This window comes from Bos grunniens, chromosome 29 (assembly GCF_055505025.1).
Source record: "Bos grunniens cultivar Pamir isolate PY7600 chromosome 29, Bosgru_T2T1.0, whole genome shotgun sequence".
NCBI classification, from domain to species: domain Eukaryota; kingdom Metazoa; phylum Chordata; class Mammalia; order Artiodactyla; family Bovidae; genus Bos; species Bos grunniens.
The window spans coordinates 6,586,670-6,609,352 of NC_141193.1; the positions used below are offsets into that span (position 1 = coordinate 6,586,670).

Genomic DNA, 22,683 nt, shown 5'->3' on the forward strand with positions numbered 1-22,683 from the left:
CCTGCCATCCCCCGTCCCCAGTCACTATAGTCTGTCTCTGTGCCTTTTCTGGGCTTTGGTCTGCTTTAGTCTGTCTTGTATTTGAATCAGCTGTGTTTCTGGCTGGCTCGCACCTTAGACTACAAGTCCCTCGACAATAAGGATTCGGTCATTGTTTTATCCTTTCAATATAGTGAGTTGTGCATAAACGTTTTCAAAATACATCAAAAGTTAAGGGTGGCAGGGGAGTGGGATCAGAGAGGCAGTGAGTGAGCCCCAAAGGTGGGAGCGGGGCAGGGAGGAGTCAGCAGCTCACCGGCGTGCGGATGACGTTGAGTAGGACCTTGTCATGGTAAATGCGGACCTCTTCGTTGGCCAGCGCAGCCATGACGGCCTGCAGACCCCGGGAGTGCTGCTCCAGGAGGTTCATGGCCAGGATGGCTGCAGGCATCTGCACTGTCCACAGCCTCTTACCCTGGGAGGGAACAGCTAAGTGTCTGCTGGGGGCTCAGCGCTGAGAAGGGGAAAGAAGGGGTGGCTGGAGTTGCTGGGAAGGGAATGCCAGAAGGGCTCGCCTGCTGAGGGGGACTGAGGAGACGCAGGTGGAAGGCTTTGGGGGTGCTTGCCGTGCGATCACACCTTGTAGGTGAAGCCGTGCAGGCTGTCTTGGTTGCTGCCCACCACCAGGACTTTGTGTACACCGACAAGCCCCACAGGCTGGGCGCCCAGCTCGATGCAGTACTTGGGACGCTTGGAGTCTCTGTGGAATGAAGACACACACTCCCAGCCCCAGGGCTTCCCTGGTGGCTCATATGGTAAAAAACCTGCTTGCAATGCAGGAGACTCAGGTTCTATCCCTGGGTTGGGAAGATCCCCAGGAGGAGGGCATTGCAACCCACTCCAGTACTCTTGCCTGGAGAATCCCCATGGACAGAGGAGCCTGGAGGGCTACAGTCCATGGGATCGCAGAGTAACTGAGTGACTAACGCTCACTCACTCACTCACTCTCAGCCCAGAAACCTTCTCTCCTGCCCTGGCTGACCCTCCTCTTTCCAGGCCCCACAGATGATCCTGGGAGCAGCCTTGGCCCACAAGCAGAGGACCCAGGAACGAGTTCCACCTCTAGGACTTAGTAGCTGCATGACCATGGATAACAGAATGTGTATTTTCCCTCCTGGTCTTCCTCCCAACTTCACTATGGTGATCTGTGTGATAACTTGGCATTAACCAGTTTACAGCGAGTGTACCTCAGGTGAGACGAAGTAATGGACTGAGATTCCATTTAATATAATAGTTTAGTAATTTATCAGAAAAGCAGGAGGAGTTTGCTCTGTGTGGATGCAGAGTTTTCAGTTTCCTGGCATCTGAATCTTATTTCTCTTATCCAGAAAGACTCTGGCCCACCTTTCTTAAGTCTAAGCCAGAGACATCGCCCATCTGAAGACTCATCTGAAGAGGTTTCCATTGGTCTCTGGGCCTAATCCCAATCTACCCTCCGAAATGGACGTGGATCATGTCATTCATCGCATCTCCTGAGTCAAACCCCATAATGGTTTTCCATTCCCCTGCAGATGAAACCCAGAATCTTCACCATGTCCTAATAGGTCCTGCGTGAGTCGACCTGATCGCTATGTCATCTCTTGCCACCAAGCTCAAGTGGCACATGCCAATGCCTTTCCCACCGAGTTCGCTTACGTGCTCTCTGCCTGTAACTCTTGCTCCACTTTTTTGAACTGGATCCTTCTTAACCTTCAAGTAATCTCTTCAGACAGGCATTTGCTGATCACCCTGACCCCCTTTTATCCCTCACTGAGCCAGTACTTTTCCTCCATAGCACGTATCCAGTTTGTAATATAATCTTGGTCTTAATATGTCTTCCCACAAGGGTAGGGACTACGTATTTTGTTCATCAATATATCCCCAATACCTCATGCAATGCTTAATTCATAGCAGGTACTCAAAAACATTTCTTGAATTAAAAGAATGACTGTTAAGAAACATCAAACTAATGCATAAGGAAATTTCCCGTAACTATAAAAGCAATAGAACAAATAGGAAAGACCATTTTTATCTAATATCTGACTGCACTGCTAGTGTCACAGCCACCCAGCCTAGTCTCTCACTTTGCCAGGCCCCACGGGACAAGCCTCCAGACATCCCTTACGCTCAAGGGCTCTGCCTCCTATGAAGTTCTGGGCTCTTTCCAGTCCCACATTCTCGCTCCAAAGCCCTGCTCATCTTGCCAGCCCTCGAAACCACTAGGTTTCTGAGATGTTGCTTCTGACCCTAGAGAGCTCGGATGTGGCTACCTTCTCAGTATATAGATGCTCCCGTTGCGGCAGGCAGCGGCAAGACGGAACTCCACATCAAACTGGCCAGAAGCCTCCAGGAAGACAGGGACGCTGGGGAGGCTCATCTGCAGAGAGACTCAAACACCCCAGTTTCTCTGGAGCCCCGGCCCCTCCCTGACCTGACACCACTCCTCTAAGTGCCCCTCTCCTCACTCACACCCTCCTGGGCACAGTTTAAAACAAACAGTTTCTCTGGAGGGGAACAGGTAGCAAAACTTTTAAGTCTACTTTAGGAATGCATGTAAGGAGGTATTTAGATAAGCACACAAAGATGTTTGGCAAGGAAGCCTGCTGTGGTGGTGGTTAATGATAGCAAGAAACTGAAAATAACTTAAACATACAATTGGCAACAGGGTAAAGAAATTGCAGAATATTTATATAATCAATGTTAAGCGGCCTCTGCAAAGGCTGACGTGGTTTAATATGGACATGGAAAGATACTGATGAGCTACTGCTGCTTGAAAATAGCAGGTTTCAGGATCCTACAGCATGGGCTGTTTTTGTAAAAAAAAGAAAAAAATATTGAAAGTTATATACCTGTGTCTAAATATGAAAATGTCTACAAGGACTTGTGCCAAAACTTTCACAGAAGACATGCGTGAGTTGTAGGATTTGGGGTTGTCTGTCTTCTTTATGCCCGTCTACATTTTATAACTTCTACAATGAACAGGTATCACCAAGAACTAACTAACTGGGGCAGGAGACTTGGGGGAGGGGAGGGCATGGAGCCTGGGCCTTGGGTGTGCACAGGGCCAGAACCCCCACACTGACCTTGGCCAGGATGGTGAAGGCCTCCGGGTCTAGCACCAGGAGCTCCTTGTTCTCAGTGCCCAGCACCAGGCAGGACACAGCGTCCTCGTCAGCCAGGTTCTTCTTTAAGGTGGTCATGGTGGTGATGACTGTCTGCAGAAGGACTCCAGGGTCACCCAGGAGATCCCCTCACACCATCTCCCACCCCAGCTCCTCCCAGGACGCCCCAGAAAGAAAGAGGGCAAAGGAGGAAGAAGAGTCTTAGAGTTGTGACAGAAGATTTATCTACAAAAGTGTTGATTGTAGCAAACCTAATTTCCTAACAAAACAGGATTCTCTAAGTCAATTATAAACTGTATGATCAAAAACCACACAGTCATTTACCAAAATCAGATTTTAAAAGAAGATTCAATGACAGAGAGAATGTTTCTAATGTATTAAGAGAAAATACAGATTAAAAGTTACATTAGTATTATCACAGTTTAAAAAACATATATATGAATAAAAAGAACCGTGGAAAGCTAAACCTTTAAATACAAACACTGGTTATCTCTGGACAATGACATCACAGGCAGGGTTTAATTTCTTCATTGGGCTTTTCTGCAGTTTCTACAGTGGGCATATGTTCTTCTAATTGTGATTGGAGAGAAAACAAGAGAGGAGATGATCCCCTTTTTAGGAATTTCTCCCATGGAAATAATTTAGCAGGACTAAGATGTTTCTCTGGATAAAGCTGTTCACTGAATGACTACCTTTAAGATAAAAAAAAGAAGAATCCTCAAAGCCTAGTGGAAGGAGAAAAGTTACAGAAATGTGGATGCTAGTGGCTCCCAACCAGGTAGCCACGATGCATACCCGGGAGGATGGCCTCCCCCACACTGCATCTTTTAAGCAATACTTAACTCACTTCCTCATTTTAAAAGTACTCAGAGATAGTCACAATTGTGGATCTGAGCTGCTGATCAGCAGGAGAGAACAATGTTTCTCAGGGAACGATCTACAGCTAGCCAAACATGGAGGCATGCGTTGGTCAACGTGTTCAGCTCAAATGTCCTCTATAGCAAGTGGGTGGTTCCTATGCGGCTCTGAAATGCAGGGACAGCTCTGAAAGCCCATCCCTGGACAAGGCTCAGCCCCCGAGGTCAGGAACCACTGGAGCTCATCAATGAGTAGGTCTATCAATAAAGTCATTAAAATCCTAACTAAGAAAAATATGAAGTGAATAAAAAGGAAACACTTCTTGACCAATGATCTGTACCGAATAGTTAAATTATGAATGAATAATGAATCATCAATGAAATGATCAAGGGGCCACTAAAAATGGAGTTCTTCAAGACTAATGCTCAAGATACAATGTTATGTGCTCAAGGGAAGCAGGATATAAAGGCCTACTTATGAACGAAATGTATCAAAATGGTAAGAGTACTCTGAGTAGTAAGAATATAGTCACTTTTATTTTTCCTTTGTATTTCTATTTTCAAAATTTTCCCTAATGAAAATATTTTACCTTTACTACCAAGATGATAAAAGTTATGTAAGTTACATAACTGTATCTATCAACTCAAAGCTGTCACTGCTAACTGAATGGAGAAGCCCTGCAGACTACATAGGCAGCACAGGCTGGAAGGAAAACTGCAAAGTAAAACTCGTCAGGTTTGGCTTTATATGGTCTGTTTATAAAACTGTATTTTTTACAGGGAAATGAGAGGGGGCAGTACCTGCCGCCTGATGGACTTGGATTTGTGCTGGTTCACAAACGCCTCCATTTCACTCAGCTCCAGCGGCAGAAACCTGGACACACAGAGTAGGGGCATCTGTGCGCCCGGGGCCTGCCTGCCCTCCAAGGCCACTCCACAGCCTCTCCCCCTGCCCTCCCAGGGAGCTTCTGGAGCCCTGGCCGTCCAGAGGGCCCTTACCTGAGTGACTGTACAGACAAAGGCACCTCTGCCTTCTCCCTGTAAGGAGAGGGACCATCCCAGCAGGTTGAGTTGAGAAACAGGCCCAGTGTTGGGGGAGGGGGGTGTCAGACAGTGGGCTCTGGGATGAAGGAGTAGGAACTGGGGGGTAAGGGAGGCACATGAAGGGGACAGTGGGCTCTCACCTGATGCCCTCCAGCATCTCCTTCAGGGTCAAGGGGTCAATCTGGTCCTGTGCCACCATGGGAAGAAGGTAGAGCCTGTGAGCTCCAGAGCCAGGCAGGGAATGAGGCCCACCTGCAGCAGCCACCTCTGCCTTCTTGCTCTCATCCCCCGTGCCACTTACCTCTTTGGCCTGATTCCAAAGGTCTTGTTCCAGGGGGTTTGTAGGCAGCGAGGGCAGGCTGAACTTGAAGTAGGGCTTGAGATTCTTATACACATACACACAAGGGCCTGATGCGATTGCCAGTGCTGGAGTCCGGGGCTCGTGTGACGCCATGAGGAAGGTGACAGCAGCGGCTGGCAGGTCGGGTAGTGGTTTCTGGCTCACCAGTGTGTGTCCTTTAAGCACCTTCAGGCGGGGCTGCCGCCCATCTGGGCCAAGGTCTCCCATGGCCAGCTGCAGAGAGAGGCTGGCTGATTCCAGGCTTAGGGGCTAAAGACACCCCTACTGCCCCTCTTCTTGGGCTTAGCTTTTTGCTGGTGCACATCCATATATACTCAGAGTGTACCACAGGTGGGTGGGAGGAGGGCAAAGGCTTTGCAAGCTGTGTGACCTTGGGAAAAATGACTTCCTGAGCCAGTTTTCCCACCTGCAAAATGGGAATACCTACCACATGACAGGGCTTCCCAAGTCGTGCTAGTGGTTAAAAAAATAAAAAATAAACCTGCTCGCCAATGCAGGAGACCAAAAAGACTCAGGCTCAATCCCTGCTGGGTCAGGAAGATCCCCTGGAGGAGGGCATGGCAACCCACTCCAGTATTCATGCCTGGAGAATTCCATGGACAGAGGACCCTGACAGGCTAGTCCATGGGGTCGCACAGAGTTGGACACAACTATAGCAACTTAACACGCACCCGTGCACACTGCAGGACACTTGTAGTGCAAGTCAAAGGAGACAGCGAACCACAGAGCCTAGTGAGGAACAGGGGGCAGCTGATACTTTCAGTATTTGTTCAGTAAGTGTTTCTTCAGGGCTTGCTCCATGCCAGACACTGTTCTACACACTGGGACAATGACTGAGGTCACTGGGGGGCCTGAAACTCATATGTGGGCTCTGAGGCCTGGCTTTCAAACGGCAAAGGAGCAGAACCAAGTGCACAGAGTGGGACGTGCAACCCACAAAGGAGACGTGCAACCCACAAAGGAGAAACGAGCTCTTGTATTTCTACCCGCCAAGCCGCTGCAGCTGCCATGCAAGCCCATTCTCCTGAGTGAAGCCTGCAAGGCCCCTCTGATCTGGATCCCAACAGGTTTTCTATCACTTCCCCATCCATGCTATGCTCCAGCCAGAATGCAGGCTGCCACAGAATGCCTGGATTCTGAGCATGCTCAGTGTGCCAGAAGCCACACCAGTAACTTCATGTACTCTTTTATTTAATCTGAGCAACAACCTGTGAGGTAGATAAAATTATTAGCCCCAATTCACAAATGAGGAAACTATAAGGCTTAGAGATGTTAGGTCAAAGTCACACAGCTAGTAGGTGGTACAGTTAGGTCTTGAACCTAGGTCTGTCTGAATCCAAAGCCAGTGGTCTTGGGACTTCCCTGGAAGTCCAGTGTTTAAGACTCTGCCTTCCAATGCAGGGGGCATGAGTTTGATTCCTGGTTGGGGAACTAGGGTCCCACATGCTGCAGGGTACAGCCAAAAATTAAAAAAAACAAAGCCAGTGGTTTTAACTACTATTTTATATTGGCCTCAACTTTCTAATGTTCAATTTGAGTTCAGTTCAGTCGCTCAGTTGTGTCCGACTCTTTGCGACCCCATGAACCGCAGCACGCCAGGCCTCCCTGTCCATCACCAACTCTTGGAGTACACCCAAACCCATGTCCATTGAGTTGGTGATGCCATCTAACCATCTCATCCTCTGCCGTCCCCTTCTCCTCCTGCCCTCAATCTTTCCCAGCATCAGAGTCTTTTCCAATGAGTCAGCTCTTCGCATGAGGTGGCCAAAGTACTGGAGTCTCAGCTTCAACATCAGTCCTTCTAATGAACACCCAGGACTGATCTCCTTAGGGTGGACTGGTTGGATCTCCTCGCAGTCCAAGGGACTCTCAAGAGTCTTCTCCAACACCACAGTTCGAAAGCAATTTCCTCTCTACAAATACGCTGTGAGTTTGCAAGCGTCTCTGCCTCTGTCTGTGCAGTTCCCTCTGCCTGATGCCCTCCCCTCTTCCGTGCCTTCTTGACACACTTCATTCATCCTTCAGCACAGTTCACGTAGCACTGCCTCCTCCTGCCTCCAGTTTAGGGCAGAGGAGCCTGGCAGGCTGCAGCCCGTGGGGCTGCAAAGAGTAGGACACAACTGAGCAACTAAGCACATGCGGTCTGTGATTTCTCTACCCGTCACTGCCGTCAACCCAGCACCAAGGATACACCAGGTGTTCAGTCAACACTGTGGATGAATCAAGGACAGTATCCGTATTTCCTTCTGACTATGGACTGATTCATTTCTCAGTTTAGTGTCTGCACAACAACTTACACACAGGAGAGGTTCACTGTGTGTGTTAGTAGCTCAGTTGTGTCCGACTCTTTGCAATCCCATGGACTGTACCCCGTCAGGCTTCTCTGTCCATGGGATTCTCCAGGCAAGAATACTGGAGCGGACTGCCATTCCCTTAAACAAGGGGTTCACTGTATGCTTGCTAATTGTTGAATGCTCTATGGACAGAGATTTGGGGGCCAAAGCCATGAATCTTACTGCACTGTCCAAGCAGGATATGACTCCTTTCTAGCTGCCATCATAACATATCCATTGTAGGTTCACTGCCCTTGGTGAGGGCTGAGCTGTAATGGAACATGTGATGGGGAATTTGACAGGCCCAGGTCTGCCACCTTTTACAAACTTGGTAAACTCAGCCTCTTGGAATCTATTTTCCCACTAACAAAATAGAGATAAACAGTATCTATGTATGTGAAAATGCCTCAAAGAGGGTCTAGTCCAGAAATGATTACTCAATATATGTTAACTTCCTTTCTTTTAGATCAATAATTTCTCAACCTTTAAAAAAATCTGTGCCTTTAAAATTTTTTATTTCTTTACTTATCTTTATATTTTTATCTTAATTTTAATCTTTTTATTATGAAAAATTTCAGTCATATACAAAACTAGAGACTCATATAACAAACCCCCAAATAGCCATCATCCAGCTTCAAGATGATCAGCTCACGGCTAACCTTAAAATGCATACCCTTTTGATAAACATAAAACTCTCAGTTTCCTCCATGTCTAAATTCCCTCCAGATTCTAATGCCCCACCCCCAACCATGGGATGCACCCTTCCAGCCAAGAATTAACGTCAACAAAATGAAAAGGCTTTGTCTTAGTATAATCTCCAGCAGCATTTTGTTTAGCTGTACTTTCTGCAGTCTGTCATATGAAATCAACAGGTTCTCTCCACTTCCACGTTAAAAATAAAGTGTAACACTAAACGTGCTTTTTCAAAGTGCACATGAATTCCAGATTACGTTGAGCTTCTTTGGAACTATCAGGAAACCTCACTTCTGGGGTGACAGGCTTACCTTGTACTCCCCGTCCCCGTGAAAATCGGCCAGCGCTGGAAAACATAAAAAGGGCCATAAACCAGGGTCTCAGCATCCTAGAAGCTTAACTCTAGGACCATCTGACACCCCGGTCTCCCCAGAACCAGGGTTCCTGGTCCCAGAGACTCACCCAGGCAGGCGGAAAAGGTGTGGATGTTCGCCATGGAATCGCTGAGTGAGTCCAGCCATTTCGAATTGGCCTCACTGCTGGGAGAAGAGGGACAGAGTTGGGGGACGGGGGCGAGGGCGGGGCAGATGATGAATTCCAAGGGAAGGAAGAACATTTTGCGGGAACTTGTTTCTGGGAATGAGGTATGTAGGGAGCTCTGAACTAGGGGTATAGAGTCTGGGTCCAAGTTCCGGCTCCCCCATCGCAGCTCTCGAGTCACCCACACACACCCATTCACTCCCTGGGTCTCAGTTTCCCTATGTGATCTTTAAAGGACTGCCAGCGCTGCTGAGACTCGCAGGACCCCAGATCCCAGGGACCGGGGCACCTTCTTTACATATGTAGGAAAAGGGGTCTCAAGGATCGCAGCCTTCACCTCTCGCCTTTGCCGCCGTCTGAATCCGACGAAGACGTAGCAGCCATCTTTCCAGGCGTCACCCTGGCAACCGGCTGTGGCCAGCCGCCGCGCAGTGCCCAAAAGCTTCCGGGTTGGGGGGAAGCTCGCGTGTCAAGGTTCCGGGCGCTCAACTTTCCGGCCCGGGACAGAGAGGCTCCTGAGCAAGTTGCGCTGGTCCTTGCCGGGGTTTCTACCAGCTGAGATGCAATCCCTCGTTCCGACTTATATAATTTATCTCTGATTCTTCCCATCAGGAGCTTCTAGGCCCTGCACCTCTGGCTCAGCCATGGGCCCCTTGAGCTTTGAGGCCTGGAGAGGTGCCCTTCTCCGGTTTATCAACAGCAAAACTAACTCGTCCGCTCATCCTCACGGTTACCTGGGTGGAAAAGGGGCCGCGTCCTTTCTTCCGTGCTTACTCTCGAGGTCTAGGATAGAGAAACAAAACCCAAAGTTTAAGGGATTAACTCCTGGGCTTCCCTGGTGGCTCAGTGGTAAAGAAGCCATCTGTCTGCCAATGAAGGAAACACCTGTTCCATTTAGAAAAAGATCTGGTCTGGGAAGATCCCACATGCCACAGAGCAACTGTGTCGGCCACAACTTCTGACTCTGCCCCTCTGTGGCAAGTATTGAAGCCCCAGTCCTAGAGCCTGTACTCCAGCAGCGAAAAATAAATTAAAAGGAAAAAAGACAGATTAAATTCTAGGATTGAGGTGTTTCAATTTTTTTTGTTGTTGCTGTTCAGTCACTCAGTTCTGTCCAACTCTTTGCGACCCCACAGACCACAGTAAGCCAGGCTTCCCTGTCCTTCACTATCTGCTGGAGTTTGCTCAAACTCATGTCCATTGAATCAGTGATGCCATCCAACTATCTCATCCTCTGTTGCCCCCTCTTCCTCCTGCTTTCAATCTTTCCCAGCATCAGAGTCTTTTCTAATGAGTCGGCATTTCACATCAGGTGGCCAAAGTAATGGAGCTTCAGCTTCAGCACCAGTCCTTTCAATGAATATTCGGGATTGATTTCCTTACGGAATGACTGGTTTGATCTCCTTGCTGTCCAAGGAATTCTCAAGAGTCTTCTCCAACACCACTATCAGAAAGCATTGGTTTTTCAGCTCTTAGCCTTCTTTATGGTCCAACTCTCACATCCATACATGACTACTGGAAAAACCATAAGTGAAGTCACTTCAGTCATGTCCGACTCTGTGCGACCCCATAGACAGCAGCCCAACAGGCTCCCCCGTCCCTGGGATTCTCCAGGCAAGAACACTGGAGTGGGTTGCCATTTCCTTCTCCAATGCGTGAAAGTGAAAAGTGAAAGTGAAGTTGCTCAACCGTGTCCGACTCTCCGAGACCCCATGGACTGCAGCCTTCCAGGCTCCTCCATCCATGGGATTTTCCAGGCAAGAGTACTGGAGTGAGGTGCCATTGCCTTCTCCAGAAAAACCATAGCTTTGACTATACAGACTTTTGTTGGCAAAGTGATGTCTCTGCTTTTTAATATGCTATCTAGGTTTGTCATATCTTTTCTTTCAAGGAGCAAACATCTTTTAATTTCATGGCTACAGTCATGATCTTAGTTCCAGTTTTTAGGTTCTTCTTTAAAATAGAAGAAAAGCCATGAGGGAGGATGGCAAAAATCATATTATGTTCACCCATGTGACTCTCTGCATATCCAGATTTAGAGGTGATGGCAAAATCCTGTTGCAGATGGGAGCCTAAAAATGACCCTCCTTCCCCCTCCCTAGGACTTGATCCCACCACCCTGCTGGGAGCAAATGAGACGTGAGGCCAAGGCCAGAAAGAACCACACAAATTGCGAAGATGGTGGTGGTTTCCAATATTTATTTTTCTGGTTATAAAAGTAATACATGAAGAGCACTGGATTGGGAGAGGTTTTGAATCCTGCAGGATTTAGACAGGTCACTTTCTCACAACTTGTATTTCCTCATCTGGGAATCCGGACAAGGAGCCTTGCCCACCCCGCAGAAGGCAGTGTAGATCAAATGAGATAACACAAGGGAACCACTGATAAGCTGGAAAGTGCTGACAAATGGAAGGGCTTAGTGTCACCACCCCTGGCTGAGGTAGCACCAAGGTCCAGGCTCCTGCCCCTCTCCTGGGCCCACAAAAAGGGGGCCACTTACAGCCTTGGTTTGATCGAGTCGGGGAAGGGCCTCACAGGTGCCTTAAGCCTGGCCAGATGGGGCTTCACTGGGGCCCCTTCCAGCACTGGGCATCAGCTGTGGCCAGCTGGGTGAGGATCTTCTCCAACTCGGGCCCATCCTCTAGGAAGCGCTCAGAGAAGGATCGGATGAGGCCTGCAGCTGAGGCCTCATACTCAAGAAGTTGTACTTCTGAGCCTGGGGAGGAGATGGAGAAAAAACAGCAGCAGGAAAAGGTTTTAATAGGGAAACAGAATCATAGTCGTAATCACAGAAGCAGCTAGTTGTCTTCCTGAGTTTTTACCATGTGCCAAAAATTGTGCTCAATATTTCATTATCTAACTGACTCCATAATCCTATGAGATAGGAAACGTTAAAGGGGGAGTATTCAATGAATTGCTGCATTCATTCATTCACTTAATAGAGATTTACAACAGTGCCATGTTAGGTGAAACAGACACAGTCCTTGGCTTCCAGGAGGAACTGCTTCATCTCCATCTACTGTGGGGCCCTGGTCAAGTTTCTTAACCTAAGCCCTAGTTTCCTCATCTGGAAAGTGGGGGCAAGCACAGTACATCTCTCAAGAAGCTGCGATGATTAAATATAATATAATGGGTGGAAGGCACACTCACCAAGTGCCAGCTATCATAAGCATCGCGATCTCTGAACCTACTTCCTCATCTGTCAACTGGGGCTGTTCCAAGGGCACCCATCTAACCTATGTGGTGTTCCTGAATACTCATGGGAAGCACTTCCTTCTAACATCCCTCCACTTCTCTACCTGCTCACAGTGCCTCATTGTACTCTGTGGCCTTATGGGATGTATGCAGCTAAGGGCACAGGCTCTGAGCTCGGATGGCCCGAGTTCAAATCCTGATCCTGCCAGCCACTCCCTGTGTGACTTCAAATATACGGCCCCTCTGTGTCTCAGTTTCCAGCTGAAAAAGGGGAAACTTCCTCATTTAAGTTGTTGGGAGTTGATCCATGGAGAGTTTTTACCCAGACTCTGGCCCATGGAAGTCCTCAAAAGTGAGCTATTAATACAATCACCACCACCATCACCACCACCTTTGAAAATTCAACCTGTTCTTTGGGCCTCAAAGTTTACCCCCTACTTCCTCCCCAGACCCACCTTTCCCCAGTTCTCTCAAAGGTAGATATGATCTTCTCTTCTCTAAGTGTTCAGACCACTGTTTGTGTCTTTTGGGCACCCATGAACACTTCCCTTGTAAGACCATTTCTCTCTCTGTCTTATTTCTAATGGGCTGAGAACAACTTGAGGTGAGGAGTCCATCCCCAATGCCTGCCCAGAGCTGGACAGTCAAAGCAATGATGATCTTGTCCATGTAATGAGCACTTGCTGGGAGCCTGGTATAATCCACTCACTCACTCACTGACAGGCACTGAGTGGCTCCCGGCCCTGTGCTAGGTGCTGGGGACATGCTGTTCCTGTTGCCATGGAGAGGAGCAGACAGGAAAATGGCAGAGTGACAGCCACCATGAAGAAGAGGAAGCTGGGTGATAGCTCAGAGAGTGTGCCTGCAGGGTGGTGAGCCAGGGGAGAGGGCTGGCAAATCCATGACACCTCTGGAGCACAGAGTGGAGTTTATATTGTTTTTTAACTAAAGTGTTTTTTATTTTAATTATTCTTATTTTTTTGGCTGCACCATGCAGCCTGCATGGGGGATTGAAACCAAGCCTCGGCAGTGGAAGCACTAAGTCCCAACCACTGGGCCACCAGGGAATTCTCTAGAATTTGGAATAAACATTTTACATGCTTTTTCCTCACCAGGAGGAGGTAATTATTTCATTTAACCCTCACAGCTTCCCATGAAGTTCCACTTCCTAGCATAGTGAGGAGCAAATGCTCTTGATCTGACTCTTGGTTCCTCCAGTAAAAAGCTGTAAGCCTTGAGTAACTGACTCTCTGTGCCTCAGTTTCCTTACCTGTAATAATACCTATACCTTACTGGGTATTATTGAGTATTTAAAGGGTTAATCCCTGGAATACACTTAGAACTTGAAGGAAGTACTCAGGTTCACTAGAGTCAGCGCACAATCCACACGGGCTTTATGAATGAAGACACCCAAGCTCAGAAAGGTTAAGTGAATAGGCCAAGGATGCAGCGCAGTTCTGAAGCTCATGTTTTAACCACAGCCTGGCACCACCTCGTCTCAAGTGCCTCACATGCCAGTGTCGGGAAACGTGAGGCAAGGGATGAGAAGAGAGTGAATGCAGCAGGGTGCTGGCACCCCCAGGATTGAACACAGGCCCCGGGAATGAAAGCGCTGTCTTAACCGCTGGGATGCCAGGGAATTCCCCAGAGTAGAGTTTAGGCTAAACCTCTGAAATGCTCTCTCCTCACTAGGAGCAGGTAATTATTGCATTTAACTCTCACACTTACCCATGGAGGTGCAAACGCTCTTAGTACAAAAGGTACAAGTGCGTGGCTTTTGGAAACGGCAGCATCACTTGAGGAGGGGAGAGGGACCATGGGGCTGCTGACCTCTGCTCTGACTTGACTGCTCTCAGCCTGCTGGGTGCCTCCTCTCTGCCTCACCTGACCTCACTCCTGGGCCCCACCAGGCCTGACTCTCCAGCATGATGCCCGGCCTCCTCCAAGGCCCGGGGTGTGTCTGTTTCACTAGCCCCTGCTCTGCTGGCCGCCCTCAACCTTCTGTTGCCATCTCACAAGCAGCCTGACCCTGTGTGTGTGTGTGTGTGTGTGTTGGGGGGTGGCCTATGGTGGTGGTGGATGTGAAGGTGTGGGCCTGAGGTTTGGCATGGGGAGGACTGGGCCGGGAGGGAGGGGGGAGACAGGAGCCACCTCGAGTAGCCTTTCCCGAGCTCCGGGGTCAGTTCCAGGCCTCCTCTGTGCTCCCCGAGGGCCCTCTATCACAGGGGGCCCAGGAGTCCATTACCTTCGAGGCGAGTGTTGGGCTGAACGATGAGCTTCCGGGCTTCCTTGCGGAGCAGCACCGTGTCCCTGAGGGAGAGGAAGCACTCGGGGGGCGCATCGGTGACCGCCGCATACCCCTCATACAGGGCCCGGCCTCCGGCCACATCCCCCGTGGACTTCAGCACCTGTGGGAAGGCAGGAGTCAGTGCCTTTGGATGGACGCCCTCCATGAATTCACGGGGCTTTGCCAAGAGCCATGGCCAGCAGCACCCTGCCCCGGACCACGTCTGCTGTCTCGTGGGCATGCAGATCACGTGTTAGCACTGAGCAGGGTCCATATTAAAGTGAAGCTAATGGTTGCTTTTGATTGTCTCACTTGAACTGTACACAAGGAGGATAGTATCATTATTTTCTTTTTAAAAACATTTTTTTTTTAATTTTTACCGTGACAAATGTTCAGACAATATATTCTTGAGTGAAATTCGCTCAGTTGTGTCCAACTTCTTACAACTCTGTGGACTATGGCCCGCCAGACTCCTTTGTCCATGGAATTTTCCAGGTAAGAATATTGGAGTGGGTAGCCAGTCCTTTCTCCAGGGATCTTCCCGACCCAGGGATCGAACCCAGGTCTCCTGCACTGCCAGCAGATTCTTTACCACCTGAGCCACCAGGGAAGCCCAATATATTCTTAGTGTTCAATAAATACTTTTTCTTGGTTGCATGGTATGTGGGATTTTATTTCCCCAACCAGAAATTGAACTCTCACTCCGTGCAGTAGGAGCTCAGAGTCAACCACGAAGTCCCCACCCTCTTTTTAAAATAAAACATTTCATATAAAAAACATTTCATTTCAAATAAAAAACGTACAGTACCTACCTTATAAAGAATGACACCCACACCACCACCACCCAGCTTAACAGTCATTCACATCATCCCTCCCTGACTGCACCTCGTAGCCTCCCCCGCCTGAGGAATCAGCACTTGACTTTGTGCTTATTAGCCTCTTGTTTTCCCTGAGTTCTACTCTCAATTCATGTTACATTTTTGCCCACATCCTGTGATTTGCTCTTTCTGCTCGAACTACGTCTGAGATCCACGTGTTTGTGAGTGCAGTATATAGTCCCGTGGCTATACTTACAAACTTACACTTACAAACATGCCACAGTCCTGTCTCTTGCACTGTTGCTGTATAACCTGTGATTTTTGCCCTCCGAGGCTGTTCTGGACATATTGTACGTCTCCTGGCGATCAGGGGCAGGTTTTCCCAGGAGAATCGAGGTCTGGATAATAATCCTTAAAGGATGATGCCCCCATTGTTTTCCAGATTCGCTGCACCTGTTTTCACTCCCAGAGGCAGGGGGGTGGCGGTCCATCCGGCTCGGCTCACCAGGGTGATGTTGACAGTTTTTCACGTTGCCGAGCTGGTGGGTGGAAATCTCATGTGGGTTGTGTTTTCCTGATGACTAATGAGATGGAACAACATCCCACAAGTTGGTGGGTTATTTATTTTCTTCTTCGGTTCATGAGTTTTGCCTATTTTTCTGTTAGGCTGTTTTTTCTTCACTTTTTTTGGAAAGTTCTTTATATATTTAGCTGCTAACCTTTTGTTAACTCATATGTGATAAATACCCTATCCCAGTTTAAGATGCATCTTCTTACCTTCTTTATGGTAAGTTTTGATGAAGTTATCATTATCAGTATTACTTATCCACATGGTGCAGCTTGTGAAATCTTAGTTCCCTGACCAGGGATTGAAACCGTGTCCCTGAGGTGGAAGTGCAGAGTCCTATCCACTGGGCCACCAAGGAATTTCTATTCTATGATATTTCTAGACACATGTTTTGCTTGTCATTCTTGGAATTTCTTGAGCTTCTTTGGATTTCTGAGTTGGGTCTTTCATCAGTTCTATGAAGTGCTCAGTCATTATCTCTTCTAAAATTCCTTCTTTTCTCTCTCCTTTCTTCTTGGAACTTCAGTTCATGTACAGTAGATCTTTTCACACTGTCCTCCGTGTCTTTTTTTTTTTTAATGTTATTTATTTCATGCACTGGGTCTTAGTTGTGATCTTTTATCTTTCTTGTGGCATTTGGGGTCTTTATTTGTGGCATGTGAGATCTAGTTCCCCAACCAGGGATTAAACCCAGGCCCCCAGTATTGGGAGTGCAGAGTCTTAGCCACTGGACCCCCAGGGAAGTCTCCCTCCTCCGTGTCTCTTAATTTCTTCTAAATTTTCTATCTTTGTGTCTCTGTACTACATACTCTGGGCATCCCTGGTGGCTCAGATGGTAAAGAATCCACCTGCAATGCAGGAGACCTACGTTCAATTCCTGGGTCGGGAAGATCCCCTGGAGAAGGGCATGTCTACCTACTCCAGTATTCTTGCCTGGAGAATCCCATGGACAGAGGAGCCTGGCGGGCTCCAGTCCATGGGGTCGCACAGAGCTGGACACCACTGAAGTGCCTTAGCACACACGATGCACTCTCTGTAACTTCTCTTATCTTCAGCTGGATCTAAAATCTGTTTAAGCTGCCTATTTTTAGTTTCAGTGATTATAAAGATTAGGACTAAGAGATCTAGTTGGCTCTCTTCCAAATAACTGACATCTGTGGCTCTGATCCTTATTTATTCTGCCAATTTGCCACTGGCAAAGTAGGACTCCTCCTCTTAGGCCCAGGGGTAGAATGATTTTCCCTAGCTCTGCAGGAATTAAAACTGACTGGGAACTCCTGGGGGAAGGTTAGAGAGACTGTCTCACCTTTCTCTCTTTTGCATAATACTTAACACCCAGCATGGGAACATAGATTCATGAAGTAGACATGTTAGCCACCAGGAGCTTCAACCAGAGAGCTGGCGACAGGGGTATCCACGGGAGCCAGGTGGTATCATGAGTGAGTGACTAAGGCAGGTACAGGAAACAGGAAGTGGACCTGGCGGACTGGAGAGTGGAGCACGTGTAGATAGCCAAACGCAGTGGCCACGGCTCGGTTCCAGGGAATTAAGTCTATTGATGGCAGGCCCTCCAAGAAGCCAGAAATACAGATTTATATCTCACCTCATCAGTTTTTACAATGTGGGTGAGCCAAAGCTATGACTATTTGTAATCCCGTGGCTGAAGGCTTTCCCTGTGGAAAAGACTCCATCTTCCCTGCTGGCTAGGTCTTTGCTGTGCTCTTGGGTTTCCCTAGGGGGCTAATGAAAGAAACAGCCGCACCAAAAAATGCCTCCATGTTCTGTATCTCCTGTTCCATGTTCCATATGTTCTGTAAAGCCACCACTGTGGCACTGTCCATTCTGCTGAATGAATGATCCTGGACAAAGATCCACCTGCTTCAGTCTCTAAGACGGAACGCCCTGTGTTCAGTCACCACTAAGTCACAGTTCGATACTGGCCAAGGGTTTGGTGGATTTGATTCCTCTATCTAGTGACTTATTATTATTATTAATAAACTGTTTTGGAATAATTTTAGATTTACAGAAAAGCCACAAAGATAGCCCAGAGAGTTCCCATGGGCTCCTGGCCCAGTTTCATCTGTTGTCAACATTGGGCAAAATGTGTACGTTACTCTTAACCAAACTCTAGACTTTATTGAGAGTTCACTCATTTTCCCATGAATATCTGTTTTCTATTCCAGAATCTAATCTGGGACATGGCACTGCCTTGGGCATCTAATATTTTTTCATTTCTAATTTTATTTTACTTTCATGGTCAAACACATATCTTTTAAGGAAAAATGCCTTAAATCCCTTCTGGAAATAGGTGGGAGTATAATCGTAGAGAGATATTTGCTGAATTGAAGGCTGGGCCTTTTTCAGGTTGGCAAAGCCAGCAGAACCCTGTTCTGATGGAAGGCACTACCCAGTAAGGAGTGGGTCACCATCAGGGGTTCTCCAGCCTTGCTGTGTGTCAGGATCACCTGGAAGGTTAGTAAGCATGCAGGTTTTGGGGCCTCACGCTCAGAGTTTCTGAATCAGGGGGTCTGGGGTGGGGCCTGAGAATCTGCATGTTCTGGGTGCTGCTGCTGCTGCTAGTCCCTGGACCACACTTGGTGTCACACTGGGTTGGATAACATGATTTTTATTGCTTTGCTGGTGCTGCTGCTAAGTCGCTTCAGTCGTGTCCAACTCTGTGTGACCCCATAGACGGCAGCACACCAGGCTCCCCCGTCCCTGGGATTCTCCAGGCAAGAACACGGGAGTGGGTTGCCATTTCCTTCTCCAATTCATGAAAATGAAAAGTGAAAGTGAAGTTGCTCAGTCGTGTCAGACTCTTAGTGACCCCATGGACTGCAGCCTACCAGGCTCCTCCATCCATGGGATTTTCCAGGCAAGAGTACTGGAGTAGGGTGCCATCGCCTTCTCCATTTTATTGCTCAGTTCCGTATATATGTTGCTTCATTGAATTCCTGCCAGTGAGGCAGGTGATGTATTTAACAGATGAGAAAAGTGGAGGCCAGCAAGGCAATTACACAGCTGGTTAGTCCTGGCACCAGAATCCCAAAAGGTCTCCTGACTCTAAACATCCCAACATGGGAGAGAAACCAGGACTGCAGTGAACACCATCCTTCCCTCCTTCACTCACCAAGCTCCAGGCTTCCCCCTTCTTGTCCCTCAACCCACTAAGCTCCTTCCAGTCCCAAGACCAGCCTTTATGCTCTGTTTCTTCTGCACTCAGACCTTTTCACAGTTGCTTCCTCCTTGGCATTCTCATTTCCGGCTTAAACACAACCTACTCCAAGAAGCCTTCCCTGTTACAGAGTGTGCAGACAGGCTGAGTTGGAGGGGGCCTCTGAGGCAAGAGGCCCCTGCTTACCTGGAGTCTCCGCAGGAACCTCTCCAGCGCGGGTTTGCCCACTGTCCGGATCTTGTCCCGGTCAAGGCGGACCCGGGCATCCGGGCGCCCATCAGAGCCTGTGGTAGGAGTGACGGTAACCAGTCCCTCGCCAGCCTCCAGCAAGACCCTCAGGATCACAAACCGGGCCTGCATGTGGGCCTGCCAGGGCCGAAGAGAAAGGAATCATTTGTAGGCCCAAGGCAAGAAGTGTTGAGTTGGCCAAAAAGCTCGTTGAGGTTTCTCCTTAAGATGTTACGGGAATGATCTTTTTAGCCAACCCAGTATCAAGAGTTCATTCCAAGGCCTGATGTATCATATGTGCTTGCTAACTGTCAATTTTTATTGTTGTTTTATTCTCCCCCACCCTGTGGGTCCTTTGGTGTTTAATTCCTCCCTCCTCAAATGCTTCCCTTCTCCTCTCACAAGGAAGGGCAGGCTGCCCTGGGGCACGAGGAGGCCATTTCCAGGCAGGACCCAGAGCCTTGCGGCCCCTCGTCACCCACCCTGCCCTCTTCTGCTCCACACCCCGCCCTGATGACAGCAGTTACCCCAGAGGGTCCCTTGCCACCCTGAGCCACTTTCTCCTCCATAATCCTGTTTGCAGTCAGTTCTGTGGGATCAAGAGGGCATCATAATCCCCAGTTTACAGATGACAAGACAGAGGCCCAGAGAGGTGAAGTGCTCAGGGTCACACAGCTGGTAAGAGAGAACAAGGACTAACCCAAGTTTCCTGATTCTAAAACGTGTGTTCTTTCGATGACCCAATATCGCCTCCTCAAAACAGACTTAGGTGACTTTTTAAAAGATTTCTATTGCTTACCCTGTTTCTTTTTTTTTTTTTAATTTTTGCTTTGAATTTCTTTTTTAAAAAAATTAATTAATCAATTACTTTGGCTGCACCAGGTCTTCATTGCGGCATGCAGAATCTTTAGTCGTGGCATGCGGGATCTAGTGCCCCAACCAGGTATTGAACCCAGGCCCTCTGAAGTGGAAGTGCAGAGTCTTAGCCACTGGAACACCGGGGAAGTCCCTGCCTACCCTGTCTCCAAAGTACATCTCACAGCCAAACAGCGTAGCCTAATGGCTCTGGAGCCAGTTTGCTTGGATTCAAATTCTGACTCTGTTACTTGCCAGCAAGTTACTTAATCTCTTTGTGCCTCCATTCCCTCATCTCTAAAACGAAGGTGATAACATACCTACCACCTAGGTTGACACTGGGGACAAAGGGGTCAGTTCATATAAACTGGTTAGAACCAAGCGGCACAGACGGAGTCCTGTGTATCACCTGTTAGTGGTCACAGTAACATCATCTCATCTGATTCTCCCTTAAAGGGGGCAAAAAGACGATTACTCCCATTCTACAGGCAGGAACACTGAGGCTTACAACAGTGATGTGACTTGCCCTCACATGTGGTAGAGTTTGGGATCAACCCGGTTCATGTGCCTCGTAGGTACAGTTGTCCCATCCCTACACCCAGAATCCTGGTCTTGGTCCCCAGGAGAGACCCTTCCCTCTGAGGGGTCCCCCAGCCCCTACCTGTCTCCAGCTGGAGGCCTCAGGGGTGTAGAACTCCAGAGCAAGCAGCCCAGCCCGAACCATGTTGAGCCAGTTTACGTAGACCACATCTTCTGCATCAGCCCCCTCAAAGCCAAAGATCCTGCGGGAGGGAGAGAAGAGGTGGGGGAGCAGGGTCAGAGGCTGCCTGGGCCCTGCCCTCCCTGCCAGCACCCCCCCATCCACAGAGGAGCACCCCCCACCCCCCACCCCAGGTCTGCGGCTCGTACTCCAGCACTCGGGGGTGGAGGCAGAGATAGAGGCCCACGCTCTCTGCTCGGCACTCTTCATAGCTGGAGGCGATGGTGCTGAACTTGCTGTCCCAGGTCTCCCCGCTCCGGTACCAGGTCTGGATCTGGGAGGGGGAGCCCAGGAAGCAGGCTTTAGGGGAGGCTGCCACTTTACCTAGGCCCCCCTCCCTGTACCCTGGAGCTCTACCCAGGCCACCCTCACCTGCTCCCCCGTCTCCGGGTTGATCACGGTCTCCTGGTCGAAATTGAATGCTCCTTTCTCGTCCTGCAGGAGAAGGGTCACGAACGTGGGGCAGGTGAGGGTGGGGTACCCGGGGCCCAGGTTAGGCCTTCAGCCCGGGATCCAAGGGGCTCAGAAAGGCAGCCAGGGAGCAGCAAGCAGATGGCAGGGGCAGCAGGTGCCTGACACGTGGTGGCTCCACACCTGCTTTGTGACACCTCTCAGAGCCCCCAGAGGTGGAAGAACCTGAGACACCTACCCCGCTGCACAGAGAGCGACACTGTGGGCCGGGGATCAGGGAGAGGGATGTGCAGAAAGTCACGTGAAGACCCAGACCCGGTATCTCCAGACCCAGCTGGAGATGTCCCAGTGCGTGGGCCATGAGGCCTGGCGGCTCCTCACCTTTGTGGCCCCTCTGCTGCAGAGAAGCCACAGCACGTGATTCTCACCCTCACCATCCTCTCCAGGTGCCAGCCTTTTAACCCTTTAAGTCATCTTCCTAGGAAGGTTCTATTATTATCCCGCTTCACAAAGGAGGAACCTAAGGCTCGGAGACTAAGAACCCCAGAGCAGAATTAGAGCACACAATATCTGTGCACAATGTCTCTTAACAACAATACCAATTTCCAGAGGGCCTTATGGATGCCAGGAAAATCCCAGGGCTTCACCTTTATTTCTCACAAGAGCCATACGGTAGGGGTCAGGAAACCCATTTACAGATGGGCCAACTGAGGCTCAGGGAGGGGACCTGACTGAAGAAGACCACAGAGGGGCTATGTTTGTTGCTGCTTCCCTGGGACTTCGAAGCTAAGACAAAGCCTGATGCTCCCCCCATCAGCTGCCCTCTGGATCTTTCTGACTTCCAAGCCCAACTGATCCCCATTCAGGGAGGCAGCCATGGCCCCAAGAGGAGCAGACCCCACCCCACCTGCCTCCAGTCCTCTCATCTGCACAGTCCACAGTGGGCTCCGCCTGGCCTGCTAACATGTTTCTCATATTCCCTGAGTAGGTGTTGAGGGGGCTCCAGCCACTTTGGCTGGCCCACAGGAAGGGGTAGCTCCCTACAATACCTAGAAAAGTACAGGGTCCAGGGAACAGCAATGCAAAGACAGTGCTGCAGCCTCAGGACTGGGGTCGTCCAGATACCGCCCCTGCCCCGCTTTTCTGCCCCTGGAGCTGCCTGGGTCATACCCTCAGGGCAGGTTTCCTGGGCCTGAGCCAAGCAAGTCCTTCTGTGTGGGAGACTCTGTGTGGGGGCCTCCGCTGGCCTGTCCTACGGATCTCACTCAATCCTGGGACATCTTAGGGGAGGGTGAGACACTGAGAGCCAAGACTGGACCAGCTTCCCCGCCCCGGGGGGCTGATTATGGGGAAGGGGAGCCATAGGCCTAGAACTGAGGAGGGTCCCACTGGTATCAGCACTAGCCCTTTATTCTTT

The 22,683-nt window shown here is 49.3% G+C and overlaps 2 protein-coding genes across 10 annotated transcripts in view; both read right to left on the reverse strand.

Annotated features, from left to right (window-relative positions):
- The window catches only part of BBS1 (Bardet-Biedl syndrome 1), a 22,959-nt gene extending 12,934 nt beyond the window's left edge, over positions 1-10,025 (reverse strand). For 6 of the 9 annotated variants that reach the window (XR_015158115.1, XR_015158120.1, XR_015158116.1 and 3 more), the window contains exons 1-11: positions 9,306-10,025; positions 8,891-8,967; positions 8,740-8,774; positions 5,343-5,615; positions 5,182-5,228; positions 4,997-5,035; positions 4,799-4,871; positions 3,102-3,233; positions 2,289-2,395; positions 619-739; positions 296-454 (exon numbers count right to left, since the gene is read on the reverse strand). Coding sequence is in view for 2 of the 9 variants with exons in the window: in XM_086385689.1 (XP_086241815.1) it covers positions 296-454; positions 619-739; positions 2,289-2,395; positions 3,102-3,233; positions 4,799-4,871; positions 4,997-5,035; positions 5,182-5,228; positions 5,343-5,615; positions 8,740-8,774; positions 8,891-8,967; positions 9,306-9,577 (1,335 nt within the window). In the remaining 7 variants the exon portion in view is untranslated. The remainder of the gene's footprint in view (positions 1-295; positions 455-618; positions 740-2,288; positions 2,396-3,101; positions 3,234-4,798; positions 4,872-4,996; positions 5,036-5,181; positions 5,229-5,342; positions 5,616-8,739; positions 8,775-8,890; positions 8,968-9,305) is intronic. The other 3 variants (XR_015158117.1, XR_015158118.1, XM_086385690.1) reach the window with 1 other exon arrangement.
- A 1,125-nt stretch (positions 10,026-11,150) lies between these two features.
- DPP3 (dipeptidyl peptidase 3) overlaps positions 11,151-22,683 on the reverse strand; it is a 31,892-nt gene continuing 20,359 nt past the window's right edge. Inside the window, exons 13-18 of the mRNA XM_086385688.1 lie at positions 21,228-21,290; positions 21,005-21,129; positions 20,757-20,877; positions 19,199-19,378; positions 14,410-14,572; positions 11,151-11,685 (exon numbers count right to left, since the gene is read on the reverse strand). Coding sequence (XP_086241814.1) covers positions 11,534-11,685; positions 14,410-14,572; positions 19,199-19,378; positions 20,757-20,877; positions 21,005-21,129; positions 21,228-21,290 — 804 coding nt within the window. The 3' untranslated portion in view covers positions 11,151-11,533. The remainder of the gene's footprint in view (positions 11,686-14,409; positions 14,573-19,198; positions 19,379-20,756; positions 20,878-21,004; positions 21,130-21,227; positions 21,291-22,683) is intronic.